The sequence below is a fragment of the Patella vulgata genome, chromosome 2 (genome assembly GCF_932274485.2).
Source record: "Patella vulgata chromosome 2, xgPatVulg1.2, whole genome shotgun sequence".
Taxonomy (NCBI): domain Eukaryota; kingdom Metazoa; phylum Mollusca; class Gastropoda; family Patellidae; genus Patella; species Patella vulgata.
In genome coordinates, this window is record NC_065880.2 from 16869173 (window position 1) to 16887229 (window position 18057).

Genomic DNA, 18057 nt, shown 5'->3' on the forward strand with positions numbered 1-18057 from the left:
ATGTTGGAATTCTTAGTCTGGTTTAGCGACACTACGACCGAAGCTGTTCTTAACGCATGCGTATTTTAATTTATGATATCTTTAGCAAGAATAATACTATAATGATGAATATTAATTGATTTATAGATAAATGACACAGTATCATAGCACATGATGATTCAATTTTAGGGCATGGCAAGCAAACAATTTTCTACCCTTTCGAAATAAAGTGATTCTATCAAACTGTTCCATACTGCGGGTCGTGTTGGATCTCTTGAATGTGTTTATCGCATACTGACCTTTACCTTACACATTAGACTCGGTTTTCCGAGTGGCACCATCTCTCTCAGTTCTTGATCCTTGAACATGAGATTAGATATTATCTTTCACTAGTTTCATCTAGATATATTGTATTTTATGAAATATACGTCACTGTACACGACTTTTTGTCTTTTCTAAACACGTGCAACAGGCGTTAACTATGGCGGAAACGGTGGGAAAGGTAATCATTTGGTCAGAATGTATTATTCATTAGGAATAGGATTGGAATTAATCAATTATTATCAAAGGCCTGCTGTATTTTAAAAGTTAGGCCTTCCCAAGGTTTATGAAGTCTATTCAAGGTCAGTGGTATGTCGTAAGTGTAGGGTAGTCCAAAATGTTTAATATATCTTTGGTTCCTGATATTTTGTAAGCTAGCAATGTAGACGTCGTCACATCGCACAGTGTACATTCTTCCATGTTATTGCCAGACTGGACATGATTGCCAAGATCAAGATACTTAGATAGTATATTGGGTCGCAAGCAATCTGTCCGGAGAACCGGGCACTGTAAGCCGTGCGGCATGTCCAGGGCAAAGTCATCATAATTTTCAGTTTGCTCTAAGAGAACATCAATTTTTCTTCGATGAGGTCTCAGATCACACTGAGTCACTGTACCTTGGAATCAAAATAAGAGTAGGCAGTAGCCTTGGCTGCAGTGCAAAATTTCCATTATAAGTATTAGGCCAGTTGGTGCACAAAAGTAAGATGTTAAACCGCATTTCTGGTTAGTTTTCTAAATTTATAATGTTTTTTATTTGTGGATATGTGGTAAAAAAAACATTTATTGCTGGTCTAAAATTAATATCTATTTTATTTTTCTAATTTCATAGTTTTTTTTTATAATAATTGCAGTCATTACACAGGTTAATATTTCTGTAATATCAATGAATATCTATTATTTTATTTTATATTATGTTACAGACAATTACCTGTAAAGCTGCTGTAGCATGGGAGGCAAAGAAACCATTAGTTCTGGAAACAATAGAAGTTGACCCACCAAAAGCTGGTGAAGTTAGAATCAAGATTCTGGCTACAGGAGTTTGTCATACAGATGCATATACTCTAGATGGGTTTGACCCTGAAGGAATTTTTCCAGTTGTATTAGGACATGAAGGTGGTGGTATAGTAGAAAGTGTTGGTGAAGGAGTCACATCTGTACAACCAGGTTTGTAATCTTTTCTTCCAATTGAACATCAGTTTTTTTGTCAAGTACATCTAAGAAGCAGTCCAGATTTCTCAGGGTATTTGTTGATAGGTTGGAGTTGGAGTACTCAAATCATATGCCAAAATTTTAAGACCTAGTCCAATTACCTCATTTGAAAGTTTCAAATCAGTCTAGCTGTTTACAAATGATTGTTACATTTGTTTAACAGGGACTTGCAGTGTTCAGTTGTACAAATGTATGAGAAGCAAGATAATTGCATCAATCACTAACCATGTTATTCATGGGCAAGCATCACTTTATTAATCCAGACAATTGAATAGGGTGGAATTTGCAGATTTATTGCAGATCCACATAGAGATTCAGAAGGTTCCATAGAACCAGCATACTTAAGTCTATACTATAAAGAAAAATTAACTGGTTTTATTCAGTAAAATATATTTGAATTGTTACTTTTGCAATGTATGCCAAGGGGAGGGATTTTGTCATGATATACTCTTCATTGGATTCCAACAGCCAAGATTTTGTGCACATGTGGACCCTAGCTTTATTGTCCCATCTGAACACATTTCCTTGTCAGCTACCTGTGACAACCGATCTTGAAAAATCCGGAATGTTGTTCTTGGCACATGTTGGATCCAAACCTGGGACAGTGTTGTTGAGAGACTAGTGCACTGCCCCACCGCTTATTTACTGCCAACCCTCACCCCCCTTGCATAAAGGAAGTGGATATGACTCCAGAGCCACTCTTAGGGTCTAGAATGTAGTCAATTTTAATGAATCATCCACACAGGTTCACTGAATTAAATAACATGTAAGCTTAAAGTTACAATTTCATATTTTCTAAGAAAGTCAAAACATAATTATTTCTATGTCTTTTGCTCAATAGGTTGTCAACTCCCTATTATACTATCATAGGTTATCTTTCTCACACTTAAAAATCTTCACACCTGAAATAATAACCCAATTAGTTCCCGTGTTTTCCTATTCAACAACATGGAATAGCTATCTTCAAACGTTTGAATTTGAAGTTGAAAATTATATTTTTGCCAATTTCTCAACTGGCAATAGTGAATTATAGGATTAATAGGATTATTCTTTAACAAGGTAGGACTGTTTATAGATACCATCTATTTTAGGGCTTTATTTTAATACATTTTAAAAATATAACTTAAAAATATGAAATTGTAACTTTAAGAAGATTCTCTATTAGTTTATCAGAATAACTGGATTGATAACTGGTTTGATATCTTGTATTTTTGTATATCTTTTAGGTGACCATGTTGTGCCATTGTATATACCTCAATGCTATGAATGCAAATTCTGCAAGAGTCCAAAAACTAATCTTTGCTCAAAAATAAGGTAAGTTGTAAAAGACTAATAAAATCACCAAGCAACTTTCACAATATTGGGCACCATTATTGTACTGAAATCGTAATATGATAAATTTGATGTATTGGCATCCAAACTATCTATGTTTTTATACAACCATATCTTATTTCCCTGTCTGTCCGTCCTTCAGTCCAGCATTTGGCACCCACAGTTTCATGAGGATACTCTAGGAGCACTGTTTTCCAAAGTAGGCAATGAGAAGATCTAAAGAGTCAATGATAAAAAAATGTGAAATTGAGGGGGGACACCTAGTTTATGATGAGTGGACATTTAACCCAATTCTCTTTCACCTTCTCTTTATTTTTCTAAGGGCTACTCAAGGTAAAGGTGTAATGCCTGATGGGACATCAAGATTTAGATGTAACGGAAAACAGTTATTTCATTTTATGGGAACCAGTACATTTAGTGAATATACAGTTGTAGCAGAAGTGTCTGTTAGTAAGGTAAACATTCACCCTGTCATAATGTTTCATGGCTCATGTGCTTATCACTGAATTAAATACATTGAACAAGCTGCAAAGTGTTTCTAACTGTACCATATTACTTGTAGGACTAATTTGAAGTATTACGAAGTAGTCCACGCACGGCTGTGTTTCAGGTCCCATGCTTGTCCTGATCAAATTTACAAGTGTTTTCCTCCAAGATGTGTGCTAATACTGTATGTGTAATCATTATACTTTTTGAAGTGAAATATCTTGGAAATTCACTAGGTATTGAGAAATCTAATTTGTCAGAAATGGTAAGATACATGTAATTACCCAGAGGTAGATTATAAAAAAAGGTAAATTATGTTAACAGACATGAATACACCATAACACATGGCATAAAATAAAAATATCATATATTGCAGGTAGATGTTAATGCTCCATTAGATAAAGTATGTTTATTAGGTTGTGGAATATCTACTGGTTATGGTGCTGCCTTAAATACAGCTGGAGTAAGTATTATAGCTCAAAAATGAAATGAAATGGGTTTAACGTCCGAACTGGGCTAATGAAGACGTGCATACGCCATACAGTGTGCTATGAGGGAATTTTGCCCAGACAGCGGCACTACGGCGTGCACGCCAATGTGTACACGGAACCTTGGTTTTTTGCCCCATCTGAACGACTAAACAGCTGTTCTTGTCGAGCCCTCCGTCCTGCATCACTGACAAGGGGGAACCACGATGGAAAATCTGGATAGACTTTCTCAGCCAATGCAGAGATCAAACACCCGACCTCCAGGCTAGCAAGCCAGCATCTTATCAACTTGACCCCCGTAATATAGTTCAAGTACTTATCTTGCTTCTGAATCCTCATTTGTACTATGTTATTCTGTTCGATTTTAGTAAATCTAGTGGCTACCATTTCTAGCCCTGCTATATCAACTTTTATCGTCCTAAAACCATAATTCAGAATTCATAGTACTTTGATATTTTTACGTGTAGGTAGAGCCTGGTTCAACATGTGCTGTATGGGGATTAGGTGCTGTAGGGTTAGCTGTTATTATGGGATGTAAGAAAGCTGGTGCTACTAGAATTATTGGTGTTGATATTAATGCAGACAAATTTGCAGTAGGTAAGTCCAAAAAGGTCATACACAAACCAGCTTGTATTCATTCATTTGATCTAAAATGTGAAGTTTTAGGATTGTCAAGCATTGGCCATTCTCTTCCATTCTATTTGATTTAAAGATGGGTTCCCAGAAAAGTATTTATCGGGTGGTTAATTCCAATAATAAAAGTATGGCAATTTTGGTAAATATGGAAAGTAGAGATATTCAATCTTACTAGAAAAATACTGGAGTCACCGAAAAACACTCATGGAGCGTATACAGGACAAAAATGTATGGGTTCCCCTAATCAACAGCCCGACGATTAAGAATTTCTGCACGTGTGATGTCAAAGGTCACACGCGAACATTGAGCGCTTGATGTACAAGTTGATAAACTTTATGAAGATTAAGACGTACAACACTTTCTGAGATATAAAAGACGCGGGTAGTGGATAATCCGAGAATTTAATTAGGATTCAATATTTGTAATAAATAGTAAGCGATTAATGATTTTCAAGACATGACGTAAACATGACCTGGTTTGATCGAATTTAAATAGCAGGGCATTCCTTCGCAATTACAATATTTGAGAAGGATTTGAAGCATAATTATGACAAATTAATTAGTTTGAATATGTTTTTAGTCCATATATACCATTAAATCACCCAGTTTGTATGCGGGAACCCATCTTTAATATAAGCAATATGCCACAGAATGATCAGAAAAGAAAAGCATTCATATTAGTACTAATCTTTTCTGTTTACATTTAAATGTTTAAGGGAATAATAAAGTATTATGATTGTATATAAATATTAAGATGTCTTATGGAATTAATAGGATGGTAATCACCTTTTTTTACAGCTAAAGAATTTGGAGCAACAGAATTTTTGAACCCAAAAGAATTTGAACAACCAATTCAACAAGTTATTGTTGATAAAACTGATGGTGGATGCGATTACACATTTGAATGTATTGGAAATGTTGGAACCATGGTAAAATTTTATGTTATAATTTACCATATCAAGACTTCAAACAATCCCTGAAAATGCCAATGTCTAAGCCAGACAAAATAATTGTATTGGAAATGTTGGAACGATGATAAGATATTTATGTTATAATAAGATAATTGACTGTATTACCTGACTCATGAGTATTTTTATTTGGTACATATCAGCAAGGTCAACAAAGGCCCAGTTTGTGTTCAAAAAAAAAAAAATTAAAAACAATGTAAAATATTTCTGGTCTGTCAGTTATGATGGGTTGTAATATTTCCATACCTACTAGTCCTAGATCTGTGAATAAGAAAATATTTTTAGACCTCTGCAAATTGACTTTATATTATTTTTGCTACATTGAAACAATCCCCGGTTGTACGTGGCAAGGAGTAGGGTCGCCTGTCCAACCTCGTGGGTTTTCTCCGGGGCCTCCGGTTTCCTCCCACTGCTAAAGACCCCTACGCGCAAGCGAATTGTATAAATAAAATTAAACCATATGTTAGTCCCGAAATGACCTAGTTTGTGTTGAGTGGACGTTAAACCCCATTTCTCTCTCTCTCGCTACATTGAAACGATAATCTCATTATGCATACCACAGACATCTTTTTACAGGGAGACTACTTACAAACCATTATCTGCACACTTATAATCATATTATATTTCGTTTGATCTGTAGAGAGCTGCATTAGAAGCCTGTCATAAAGGATGGGGTGTATCAACTATTATTGGTGTAGCTGGTGCCGGTCAAGAAATATCGACCAGACCATTTCAGTTAGTCACAGGAAGAGTGTGGAAAGGCTCAGCTTTTGGAGGTACGTATTTTATCTTGATTGGTCAACCTACTATAATATTATAAGAATTTCATTATTGGCTATAAAAAAAAAATCAAACAATTTGATTTCTAATAGATAATTCAACATATTGAAGACATTTCATCTATAGATTTCAAAACATTTAGTATTAGTTAAAACTTATTCTCTGTAGTTTCAAAATGTTTAAATCTAGTTAAACCTCTTTGATTTAGTTAGGTCAAAATAAAGAATTGAATTGGGCTGATCTGTTCTAGTTTTCAGTTTCTGTCTTTTAAATAAAACATTATTATTTATAAATATGTATCTTGTCAACCTAGGATGGAAAAGTCGGGACAGTGTACCAAAATTAGTAGATGAGTATATGAAGAAGGAATTGAAAGTAGATGAGTTTGTTAGTTTTACACTACCACTAGATAAAATCAACGAAGGATTTGATTTGATGCATAGTGGGAAAAGGTGGGTGTAACTAAACGTTACAATTTCTTATTTTAGGAATTGTGGATTTTTATACCCCCACATTTTTAACACCTGTCCATCCATACTGCGGTCCACACACAATTGCTTTTAAAATACATTTTTCATCCCATGAAACTTTGTATTAGATTTTAAATGTATGACGGGTGTTCGATCCCTGCATTGGCCGAGAAAGTAGATCCAGATTTTCCGGCGTGGTTTCCCCTTGTCAGTGATGCAGGAAAATCCCGGGGAACCTTCTCGGCAAACCCTGTGATCGAGCCAGCACCATGGTTCCCAATAGTAATAATAAACACATTGTTTGATCAGATTTTAAGAAAACTTGCACTGTGCATTTTCACATAATTATTTTATGCACTGCAAGAACTGTTAACTAATACATTTGAAGCATGCATAAACATTTCATTTTTCCCAATTAAACAATGAACTAGAGTTATACTTTATAAAGACATGTTAAGCCAAAAGTAAATCTCAAAAGAATTATTTGCTCTCTTTTCAGTATTCGTTCTGTCATTACATTATAAAGAAAGTTGAAGAAAAACAGCAATGGTTTTTGATGCCTCTATTCCTGGTGATTTACATCACTATTGTTATTGAAATGATTTAAGATAAAATAATCAGATATCAGAAATATATTATACTGATTTGATATTCTTAAATCATCTTGTTAAATAAAGTCAGACTTTATAAATATATACATCCAATTATGTTGGTATTATTGTGGCATTACAGTACTATATTTGTTAAATAAATTCTTTCTTAAGTATGTGGGTCTTTGTTCTTAATATGTAATCACTTGTTAAAAAGTTGTAAGCATAAAGAAGTACTTTTTGTGTTTGAATCCCAATGAACACTGGATCAGTTTCTCTAAACTCATTTTTTTAAAGAATCTAAAGCTCTGGGGGATAGGGGAACCAGGTGCAATTTGTTGTAGATTCAGCATACCCACTAAGAGTGAATCAGATGTATAACCGAGGCTCAAGCAGTGATGTGTGTAGAGAGCACTCAGAATAGGACAACCACCTAATCACTCTAAATCATGTTTCAAGCATATTTTCTAGTTGTGCAATGCCCTATTAGTGTTGACACTTTAATTTTTAAAGATTTAGGATTTGCAAATATAGGCCCCTTTCTTGTGTGGTTTAAAAGTAGGTCAACCTCTTTTGTCAAATTTACATTACGTTGATCTCTGATCTATGTATAATATATTGCAAGACAATCTTAAAATTGTCATATAACAAGGTCAGATAGATACAGGTAGGCCAGGCCTACAGATAGCTTATCTGTAAAGATAATGAACCTTTATTGTAATATAATGGATTGCTTACACTGTTAATATACCGTTGAGTGATTTAAAGATAGTCAGCAACAAACAGCCGGGAGGAAGCACACATTTTTAATTTAGAATATACAATAGTATTATCTTCAATATGGAAGACACTGTAGGAAAGGTAAAAAGTTTCATTAGACTTAAAACTGTACCATATTCGATATTTAATACATTGTTTGTCGGTTTTCAAATTTAAGGCCTGTAGCAACAATAAATCCATCCAAATGAATTTTACTGATTAAGGAAAATTCCAGTCGTTGACATTTTTTTCATTATCTAATATTTAAAAAGTTTAGTAACTGCACAAGCGAAATACAAATCTTTTCATCTTTAATTAGCAAAGTGAGCGGCAGATTTCTCAAGACAGTGATAATGAATAAACTATAAAGAAATGCCCATGACCGGACTTTTAATTAAAACAGTATCGAAGTGCACTGACATTATTCAAAGAAAACCCCTTGATTGAAGCATAAAAACAAGGTTGAAGCCTATTTGATTTATTTCCTTTTCAATTAAGGTAATAACGTGTAGGGCTGCTGTAGCATGGAGTGTGAAACAGCCATTAGTTATAGAAACAATAGAAGTCGATCCACCAAAAGCTGGTGAAGTTAGAATTCAGATTTTGGCTACGGGAGTTTGTCGTACAGATGCTTATGCACTAGATAGATATGATCCTACTAAAGCGTATCCTGTTATATTAGGACATGAAGGTGGTGGAATAGTTGAAAGTGTTGGTGAAGGAGTGAAGTCTGTGAAGCCAGGTAAAAAAAATTGTTATGTCAGTAAGATGATTTCATGGATATATACTGAGCGCCATGGAAAACGCATCACTCAGTTTTTCGTATAACAAAATGATCCTGTAAACATATCTTATTTATTTTGCTTCTTATTGTGAACAATATTCAGATGGGAACACATCAATAACAACACATTTGTACACTTATGGATGTTTAATCTGTAATCAAGGGTACAAAGTCAGAGGGGTCAAAACCAAAAGTACGACACAGATGTCAGTAGCGCGTGTGTCCTCCACGGGCCATCATCACGCTAGGCTACAGCATTAACGGGGCCCCTGCAAATGTGTAGGGCGGTCTGGTGATGAAATGTGAAGCCTCCCCACACCATTACACTTCCCCAACCCCATCGATTCGTTTCGAAGACGCAGCAGTCTGCAAGACGTGTCCCAAGACGTCTTCACACACGTTGACGGCCATCAGCGTGATAAAGATGAATGCGACACTCATCTCTGAAGAGCACACTTTGCCAGTCTACTCCAGTAGCGGATTATCAGTGAGGCTGATGAGGCTTCAGCCTCAGGCCCAAAGATTTTGTAAAAAAAAATTTTTAGACTTGTCTGATACGATTAAAAACGCATAGACAATGAATGTTAGGGGGTGGGGTTTAGGCCCAACGGGAATCAACATAGGCCCTCACCCGAAATTAATTAGGCCCACGCCATTTTAAATAGACCCTATTGTTTGAAGATCTGATCTTATTTTTTAAACGTAGGCCTACAATGTACGTTAAATCCTTGTAAGTTTTCGGTTACGTCTTGCTTAATATATTGTATCCACGTGACGTCATTTATGGGCATATAAAGTTACATTACCAATACCAATATCAAACGACTTTGGCTTAAGAAAAAATATCTAGCAAAAGATCTTGCGCTAATTTCGATGTAAACACCCCATCATGAAGAAATATTATCCTTGAAAATAGGTGTATGTACAGTTGGTTTCCGGTGTCGTTTCTGCTGTCAAAGCATTTTGTACGACAAATTTCAATAGTTATAACTAATATTTTAATAATATTATAACCTCAGTAACGAATCCCGTTTTTAATGTTAGCAACTGCCTTGGCTCTAACTTTAAAAACTAAATAGGCCCTCCAGCAACTGCCGCCTCAGGCCTCAGGTCTACTATTCTCCATGTCTGGTGTCCTTAAGCCCATATCAAACGCCGCTGACGGTGATGATCCCTGAGGATAGCTCCAACATAAGGTCGTCGTGCACGGAGTCCTACTTATCTTAGACGACGTCTTACGGTGTTGGCACTTACTGGCCCTTGACGACTGCTGCACCTGTTCGAGTCGCTGGGCGGAATCTGTCACGCAGATGAGTGACCCGGATGTAGCGGTCTTGAGCCTGGGTTGTAACGCGTTGTGGACCAGGACGTTGACGGTCACGTGTTGATCCAGTAACTCGAACACGTTCCACCAACCTTACAATAGTGGACTGATGACAATTGAAGTGTCTGGCAATAGCACGTGTGGACATACCAGCCCTGGACATTCCCATGGCTTCATTCCGTTGATTTTCAGTAAGTCTCGGCATCTCTAGCTCGATTCCATCACACGTCCAACAACAAATTACGACAGATTGACGTTTCACAGTTCATGTACTGCACATTAAGTTGAAAACATGCTTTTAAAGGGCTCACACACAATGCTGCACGTGAATATTGGGTTTTTCATGGGCATCTCGTGCAATTTTTTTTTTGTGCACACGGGCCGATATTTTTTGCGTTTGGGAGCATTGTGTGAAACAATAGTTCATAGTATTGCATAATATTATACCTACAAAACCACCTAGTAATAAAATATTTGGGAAAAAAAAGTGATGCGTTTTCCATGGCGCTCAGTATATGTATATTTGAATCCGGTATGTAGATTAGCTCATGCATACCGTATTTAGATTAGCAAGAGAAATAGCCATTCAAATTTCAACAATTTCTGATAATTCATTCTAGATGTAATATCTAGCTGCTTTAGTAGCATGAGGCGTCAACTGATCTACTTGCCTCTAGTCTAAGGTTGCGGAAAAGTATCTTTGCCAGAACTTGAATTCTGCAAAGAAGAAAAGACAAACATAACAGTGACTAACAATTTTCAACAATTTATGTTAGTTACTCTAAAAATTATTGCCCTTGACAAATTTTAGCAACTTGTAAATATGCCTTAGCAAGAAACATTACTTCCAGATCGAGAATGTGCATTGTTTCCTTCAACAGAATCTTTAAAATGTTACCCGCTATTCGAGGAGCTGGTATAATATATGATATATTTGATCACTTATTAAATTTTTTCCCAGTACGCTAGAAGTTCTCGTCCAGTATGCATCTTGAAGAAATCATTTAACTGTAACAATATCTGATAATTGTATACTTGCAGATTTATATCCCCTGATTATATGAAAGAATACAAAACTTTTGGACTGCTTGGAGGTATTATAAGCTGCTTTGTGTGTATGTTCAAAGTAACTAGAATTAAACAAGATATTTTCTTTTCAGGTGATCATGTTGTCCCGTTATATTATCCACAGTGTTACGAGTGTAAATTTTGCCGGAATCCAAAAACAAACTTTTGTTCCAAGGTCAGGTAGGTCGTCAAAATTAGAAAAACTTATGTCCAGGATACTACAGGATGACCATCACAATGCATTTCATTACCAATGTCTTCCTATAACGAAATGAAATGGGGTTTAATGTCCTACTGTTCTGCTCCTATGCTGGGCTAATGAAGACGGGCATACGCCATACAGTGTGCTATGAGGGAAATTTTGCCCGGGCAGCGGCACTATCGCCTACTCTTATATCGAATTCCAACTGCCAAGGGATCTTTTACGTGCATTCCAATGTATATACGGGACCTCGGTTTTTCGTCTCATCCGAAGGACTAGACAGCTGTCCTTGTCAGGCCCTCCGTCCTGCATCACTGACAAGGGGGAACTAACTTCCTATAACAATTATGTATGAAAGGATACTGATTAGATGCATGTTATATTTCTGTTTAGTCATTACTTTAAATATATGGCGAAATGAAATGAAATGAAATGGGGTTTAACGTCCTACTGTTCTGCTCCGAACTGGGGTAATGAAGACGGGCATACGCCATACAGTGTGCTATGAGGGAAATTTTGCCCGGACAGCGGCACAACGTCCTGCTCTTATATCGAATTCCAACTGTCAATGGATCTTTTACGCGCACGCTAATGTGTACACGGGGACTCGGTTTTTCGTCCCACCCGAACGACTAGACAGCTGTCCTTGTCAGGCCCTCCGTCCTGCATCAATGACAAGGGGGAACCACGCCGAAAAATCTGGATGAACTTTCCCGGCCAATGCAGTGATAAAACACCCGACCTCCACTTAGCCCCTTAAATATATGGCCCTATAGTATTGATTATCTTTCAGAGCTACACAGATGAAGGGGGTAATGCCTGATGGGACAACAAGATTTAGATGTAAAGGAAAACAGTTATTTCATTTTATGGGTACCAGCACATTTAGTGAATATACAGTTGTAGCAGAAGTTTCTGTATGTAAGGTTTGTAAGTTTGTAAATCTATAAAAGTATATTAATTGCCGCCTTGTCTTAAAATTGCTGAATAAACAAAACAAAATCTATCAGGTTTTGGGTTGTTTTTTTTTTCGAATGTATAAAATTTTGTTTGGATGGCTGAGAGCATATGTTTTAGTAAATGATTAAGCAATCCTATTTTAATTTAGGTCGATACCAATGCTCCGTTAGAGAAAATATGTTTATTGGGTTGTAGTATATCTACCGGCTATGGTGCTGTAGTTAACACAGCTCGTGTAAGTTTTTTTATTTCTACTTTCTATATTGATATTACCAATGGTTAATGAGCTGATAAATGTTCGTGACCATTGCTTTAGAAATGTGTGGAAACATTGAGTACATTCTTCATGTATTCTCAGATATTTTTTGGGAAAAACAGACTTATTATTTCGGTTAGCATTAATGCCAAAACAAAAAAACTTGAAATTATAATCAGACATATTCAGTGCTTGGAAAATAATTGCATGGGTTAATAAAACCTTGTTTATTCCCTAAAAACACAATTTCAAGAGTTTTTTATTTGTTACACCCAATAATTTCACTTTGTGTAATTCCAGTATGCGTTCATATATTAAATTTCTGCTGTGCCATATTTTATTGTAAAAGTTCATAAAAATTGCCAAATTCTTACCTTCACAACAAACCTGTTTCTAGTCCAATGTTAACATAAAATATTGAATAAATAACATATTTTTACATGTAGGTAGAGCCTGGTTCAACATGTGCTGTATGGGGATTAGGTGCTGTAGGGTTAGCTGTTATTATGGGATGCAAGAAAGCTGGTGCTACTAGAATTATAGGTGTTGATATTAATCCAGACAAATTTGCAACAGGTAAGATTGAAAAAAAGTACAGGAATAATATATGTTCGCAATGTTTACTAACAAATGCTATGGCAGTGTTATGAGACTGCTTCCTGATTAATCCAGACTAACTTGCCTCGAGTTTGTTAACTAACAACTGTGTTTTTGATTTTGTGCTTACAGCAAGAGAATTTGGAACCACCGAATGTATAAACCCTAAGGATTATGATCGGCCTATTCAAGAAGTTATTGCTGAAGCAACTAATGAAGGGTGCGATTTTGCTTTTGAGTGTATTGGAAGTGTGGATGCCATGGTTTGTTAATTTTTATGCACCCACATAGTTACAATCTTAAAGTATACCCTCGTCCTGCACCCAACCAAATTCTGGAAATTGTGCCAAGATTATTCAATGGGTCGTATCAAAATTTAAAATTTTTAATGTCAAACAAAGTATTTAAAAAAACACCTTTAAATCTTGTGACTGCGTTCAGCGGTATGCCTAGAGTTTGCGCCACCCGGGAAAGTCCTTGCGTATGGGCTCCATGTCGTGGAAGTGGACGTTGAAACTCCAGCAAGCATGTGTATATTTTATTTAGGCCACATTTTGATTTCAGAGAGCCTGTATCGAGGCATGTCATAAAGGATGGGGCGTTTCAACATTGCTTGGTATGACAGCACCTGGAGCTGAACTTACTGCTAAACCATACTCCATAGTAACCGGTATTACATGTAATGGATCTGTTTTTGGAGGTAGGCTTATAAATTTATTTTTAAAACTAACTAATATTTTGTAAATATTGTAGAACTTTGGTCCTTGAGACAATTTTGGGATCTTTGAAAATTGTTTCTTTATTCTGTCTATAAAGTCAAGTCTCACGTACTTAATGAACGTGAATATATAGTTATACATAAAAACAGTGATATTTTGCTTAAATCATAATCATTGTCAAAATATCCAACAAATTCTGGCTGTTTATTTACCCATGGTTGGTAGACCAAAACAGGTAATGTCTCCTTCTTAGTGGTGGGAAATAAAGAGTTTTATTCCTTATATGGGATGGAAATTAACGTCAAGGTTATCTTAGACCTGCAGAAATTATGGGGTATAAATTAGGGTGTAGAAGCTAGTTGGATCAGAGCTCACCCAGAAATTCCTAGCAGCCATTATCATTGAGAATGAGGAACCTGCAAAGCCATTACAGCTTAGAAATAAAGTTGTGAAACTATTTTGTGCTGTAGTCTTAAGTTAAAGATCACCAGAAAATAAACACAATATTTAGGCGACAGTTTAATCTTGCAGGATACATGTAAATTATATGTCATTTTCTTCTATCCTAATATTGAGACGACATAAAAATGAACCATAGATTTAACTGAAAGTGCTGGGGCCGGTTGCTCAAAACTTAGTTATTTTAACGGCCCGTTAAATTCTAACATATATACTTTTCAAAAAAAGTAGGGGATATTTGATTTTGGGGGCATAATACTAAAATATGCAAATGACTACGAAAAAAGTCACTATAGAACCTAACAGAAGAAACATTTCCAGTTACATGTGACGCCCAAACGCACCAATAGCTACCGCATGGAATGCAGGTGATGCTTGGGATCATCATGGGGGTCCAACCCAAGATTTGCACGACTCTGACTTTGAATGTTACAGTCATTGTGGCATTGAATTCCAGGGTGGAAACATCAGTTTAATTGTTTTAGTGACCAGAAAACAAATTTTGATATGCGTCGGCTTACCCAAAATGAAAGGTTACGTGCCCTTGGCATGCTACAGATCGGCACAACACAGGCGGTTGTGGCGCGGACGATGAATGTTTCTCAGTCTGTCATAAGCAGGCTATGGTCCAGATACCGTGATACACAATCTGTACAGGACAGACCACGCTCAGGTCGACCAAGGGCGACAACTCAAGCCCAGGATCGATTTATCCGTACCTTGGCCTTGAGAAATCGTGTCATCACAGCAAATCAGATCAGCGCTCGCCTTCAAACAGACACTGGTGTGAGAGTGAGTGGCCAGACGATTCGGAATCGACTGCATAGGGGTCACCTTCGCGCCCGACGTCCTCGCGTGATCCCTTGTTTGAGAGATCAGGCAAGACGTCGTTGGTGTAGGGATCGTCAACACTGGGATAATCGACGCTGGAGCAATGTGATGTTTTCAGATGAGTCAAGGTTCACTGTTGATTTTTTGGACAGACGTAGGAGGGTGTGGCGTCGTCGAAACGAGCGCTTCCAAGACGTTAACGTCATCAGACATGATCGATTTGGGGGGGGGGGGTCTGTTATGGTGTGGGGAGGCATCACTGTTGCTGGAAGAACGGCTTTACATGTTGTTGCAGGGCGTGTTACAGGCCAGTACTACCGGGACAACATCTTGGCAGTCCATGTTGTGCCGTTCGCACGACGTCATGGCCGCCGTTTCATCTTCCAGGATGACAACGCAAGATGTCACAGGGCCAGGATCGTTACAGGTTACCTCCAACAACAGAACATCACCACATTACCTTGGCCAGCACTGAGTTCCGACCTCTCCCCCATCGAGCATGTCTAGGACATGCTTGGACAGAGGTTACGTCAACGTCAACAACGTCCTGACAATGTCAAAGAACTTGCTGCTGCGTTGCAACAGGAATGGGACAATCTGGACCAAAATGACCTTAGACGTCTCATTAGGAGTATGCCACGTCGGATCAATGCTTGTTTGGCAAACAGAGGGGGATTTACCCGTTACTGACTTGGTTGTGATGCTGTGGTAACTTTGCTGTTTGACCCCGGGTATCATTTTACCCTTATAATGGTCAGTCTGTGCCTTACTTAGTCTAACGATCATTTGGAATAAATCGATGAATGTGAACTTCATTTCATTTTGTCATTTGTTTCTTCGTCAGTTTCATTAGGTGACTTTAATAACACTTAAAAATCAAATATCCCCTACTTTTTTTGAATAGTATAGTTACTTTGCTAACGTGCCGTTCCTTTCCTGTTACTGGAAAGTCAAATTCATTATCCGTTACCTTACGGACTGATTAAAGTTAATCCAAGAAAAGACTGTTTGGTCATTGGCTAAATTTTAAGTACAATGTACAACAACTCCATAGACGTTAGTTATACAAGAAACTGTAGAATTTCTTAAAGAAAACACTAAAAAAAATCTATAGAATACTATATTTTCCTTTTGAAATTTTAGCATAAATCTGTAGGAAAATGTACGGCCTTTTCACTACAGAAACTGTAGATTGTAGGCTGGAGTAGTACCGGAAGCTGGCAGTGTATGATCCTACGGATGTTGCGGGATGATCTGCTGGTTTTGTTGAGGCTATAGCCAAATTCCAGTAGACCCGGGCTGCTGGTCAGTCTCAGGAAGGTAGTGTAATGGTATCCGAACCTTCGGACAATGGTTCGGATAAGCATGTCCTCTTGAATGAACTCAGTGGCTCCATCTCGCGGTCTTCTTTGGCATATTATATAGCTGCCTTTTCCTTAGACCTGCAGAGTTGTACTGACCCCTAGCTTTTAAAAGCCACATTTTATACTCACTGACTGCACCATAAAATCGTTATTTCTATTTTGTCAACTTCTAACTACTGTGTTTGGAGAATTGAGCCTTATAGTGAAACAATCATTGCCACATGACATTGTCTGATGCTACGTTCAGAATTGCAAGACTATCTTGCAAATGTGAGAAGTACAATCATCCATTTATAAAGTGGTGCGTTTTCACTGCGTCGCAGTATATTTTGACATGCCCAACAAAGTGTGTTGTAATTAAATTTGTTCACAGATTTACAGCTTGATTTGAGTGGCTAATATGCTTGATATCAAAGTGATGTGAACTGGTTTTAAGGTTACCTTTTTTTTTTAAGGTTGGAAGAGTCGAGATAGCCTACCGAAGCTAGTAGATGAGTATATGAAGAAGGAAATAAAAGTCGACGAATTTGTTAGTTTCACCTTAACTCTTGATAAAATCAACGAAGGTTTTGATTTGATGAAAAGTGGGAAAAGGTATGTAATTTTAACATGAAAGAGACATGGCGGTTTCTATTTTTGAATGTTACGTGAACTTGAAATACATCTATAATAAAACAACTGTTGACAGACACACCATGTATCAGACACCAGTATCTATACTGGGATGAAATGAAATGGGGTTCTGCTCCTATACTGGGCTAATGAAGACGGGCATACGCCATACAGTGTGCTATGATGGAAATTTTTCCCGGGCAGTGGCACTATCGCATACTCTTATATCGATTTCCAACTGTCAAGGGATCTTATGTGCATTTCAATGTATACACGGGTTCTCGTTTCATCCGAAGGACTAGACATCTGTCCTTGCCAGGCCCTCCGTTCTGCACCACTGACAAGGGAAACCACGTCGGAAAATTCCGATGAACTTTCTCGGCCAATGCAGGGATCGAACACCCGACCTCCAGGCTAGCGAACCAGCGTCTAACCCACCCCTATACTGGGATATTTTAGATTCAATATTAATTATATCACATTATTTTCAGCATCAAGTCGGTGGTTATCTTTTGAAAAAACAGTGATTAAGAATATGAGTTGTAATCATTTTAAGTGTAGAAAGGCCAACAAGGATCCAAATTACTTCATGAAGATTTAAATGGTCAAAATGTTTGGAATTGTAAAAAATATAGAACCCATTATTCTTGTTTGTTTTCTCTCTCGCCTTTGAATTTTGCCCCCCAAACAGACGACACTTCCTATGGCCATGAAAAAAGCAATACTATAGACTACCCGTCTTCATCCGTAACAAAAATGTATCCGGATTGCTTACAACATATGGTGCTTGGGATGTGACAACAAGAATTTATGTCACCTAGTTAACTGTTTTGTTTAAATAATAACATACGGTAATCCCGA

General features: G+C 37.1%; 2 protein-coding genes across 2 annotated transcripts; both read left to right on the forward strand.

Annotated features, from left to right (window-relative positions):
* Positions 1 to 295: 295 nt before the first annotated feature.
* LOC126812529 (alcohol dehydrogenase class-3) lies at positions 296 to 7437 on the forward strand. The gene is made up of 10 exons (XM_050538982.2): positions 296 to 481; positions 1224 to 1467; positions 2739 to 2826; positions 3167 to 3299; positions 3707 to 3793; positions 4286 to 4415; positions 5252 to 5382; positions 6062 to 6197; positions 6515 to 6653; positions 7171 to 7437. Exons 1-10 carry the CDS (start codon positions 461 to 463, stop codon positions 7193 to 7195), a joined length of 1134 nt encoding a protein of 377 aa, XP_050394939.2. The 5' UTR covers positions 296 to 460; the 3' UTR covers positions 7196 to 7437.
* A 664-nt stretch (positions 7438 to 8101) lies between these two features.
* LOC126812530 (alcohol dehydrogenase class-3) lies at positions 8102 to 17830 on the forward strand. The gene is made up of 10 exons (XM_050538983.2): positions 8102 to 8122; positions 8519 to 8762; positions 11289 to 11376; positions 12192 to 12324; positions 12507 to 12593; positions 13061 to 13190; positions 13344 to 13474; positions 13776 to 13911; positions 17040 to 17178; positions 17688 to 17830. Exons 1-10 carry the CDS (start codon positions 8102 to 8104, stop codon positions 17710 to 17712), a joined length of 1134 nt encoding a protein of 377 aa, XP_050394940.1. The 3' UTR covers positions 17713 to 17830.
* Positions 17831 to 18057: the final 227 nt, after the last annotated feature.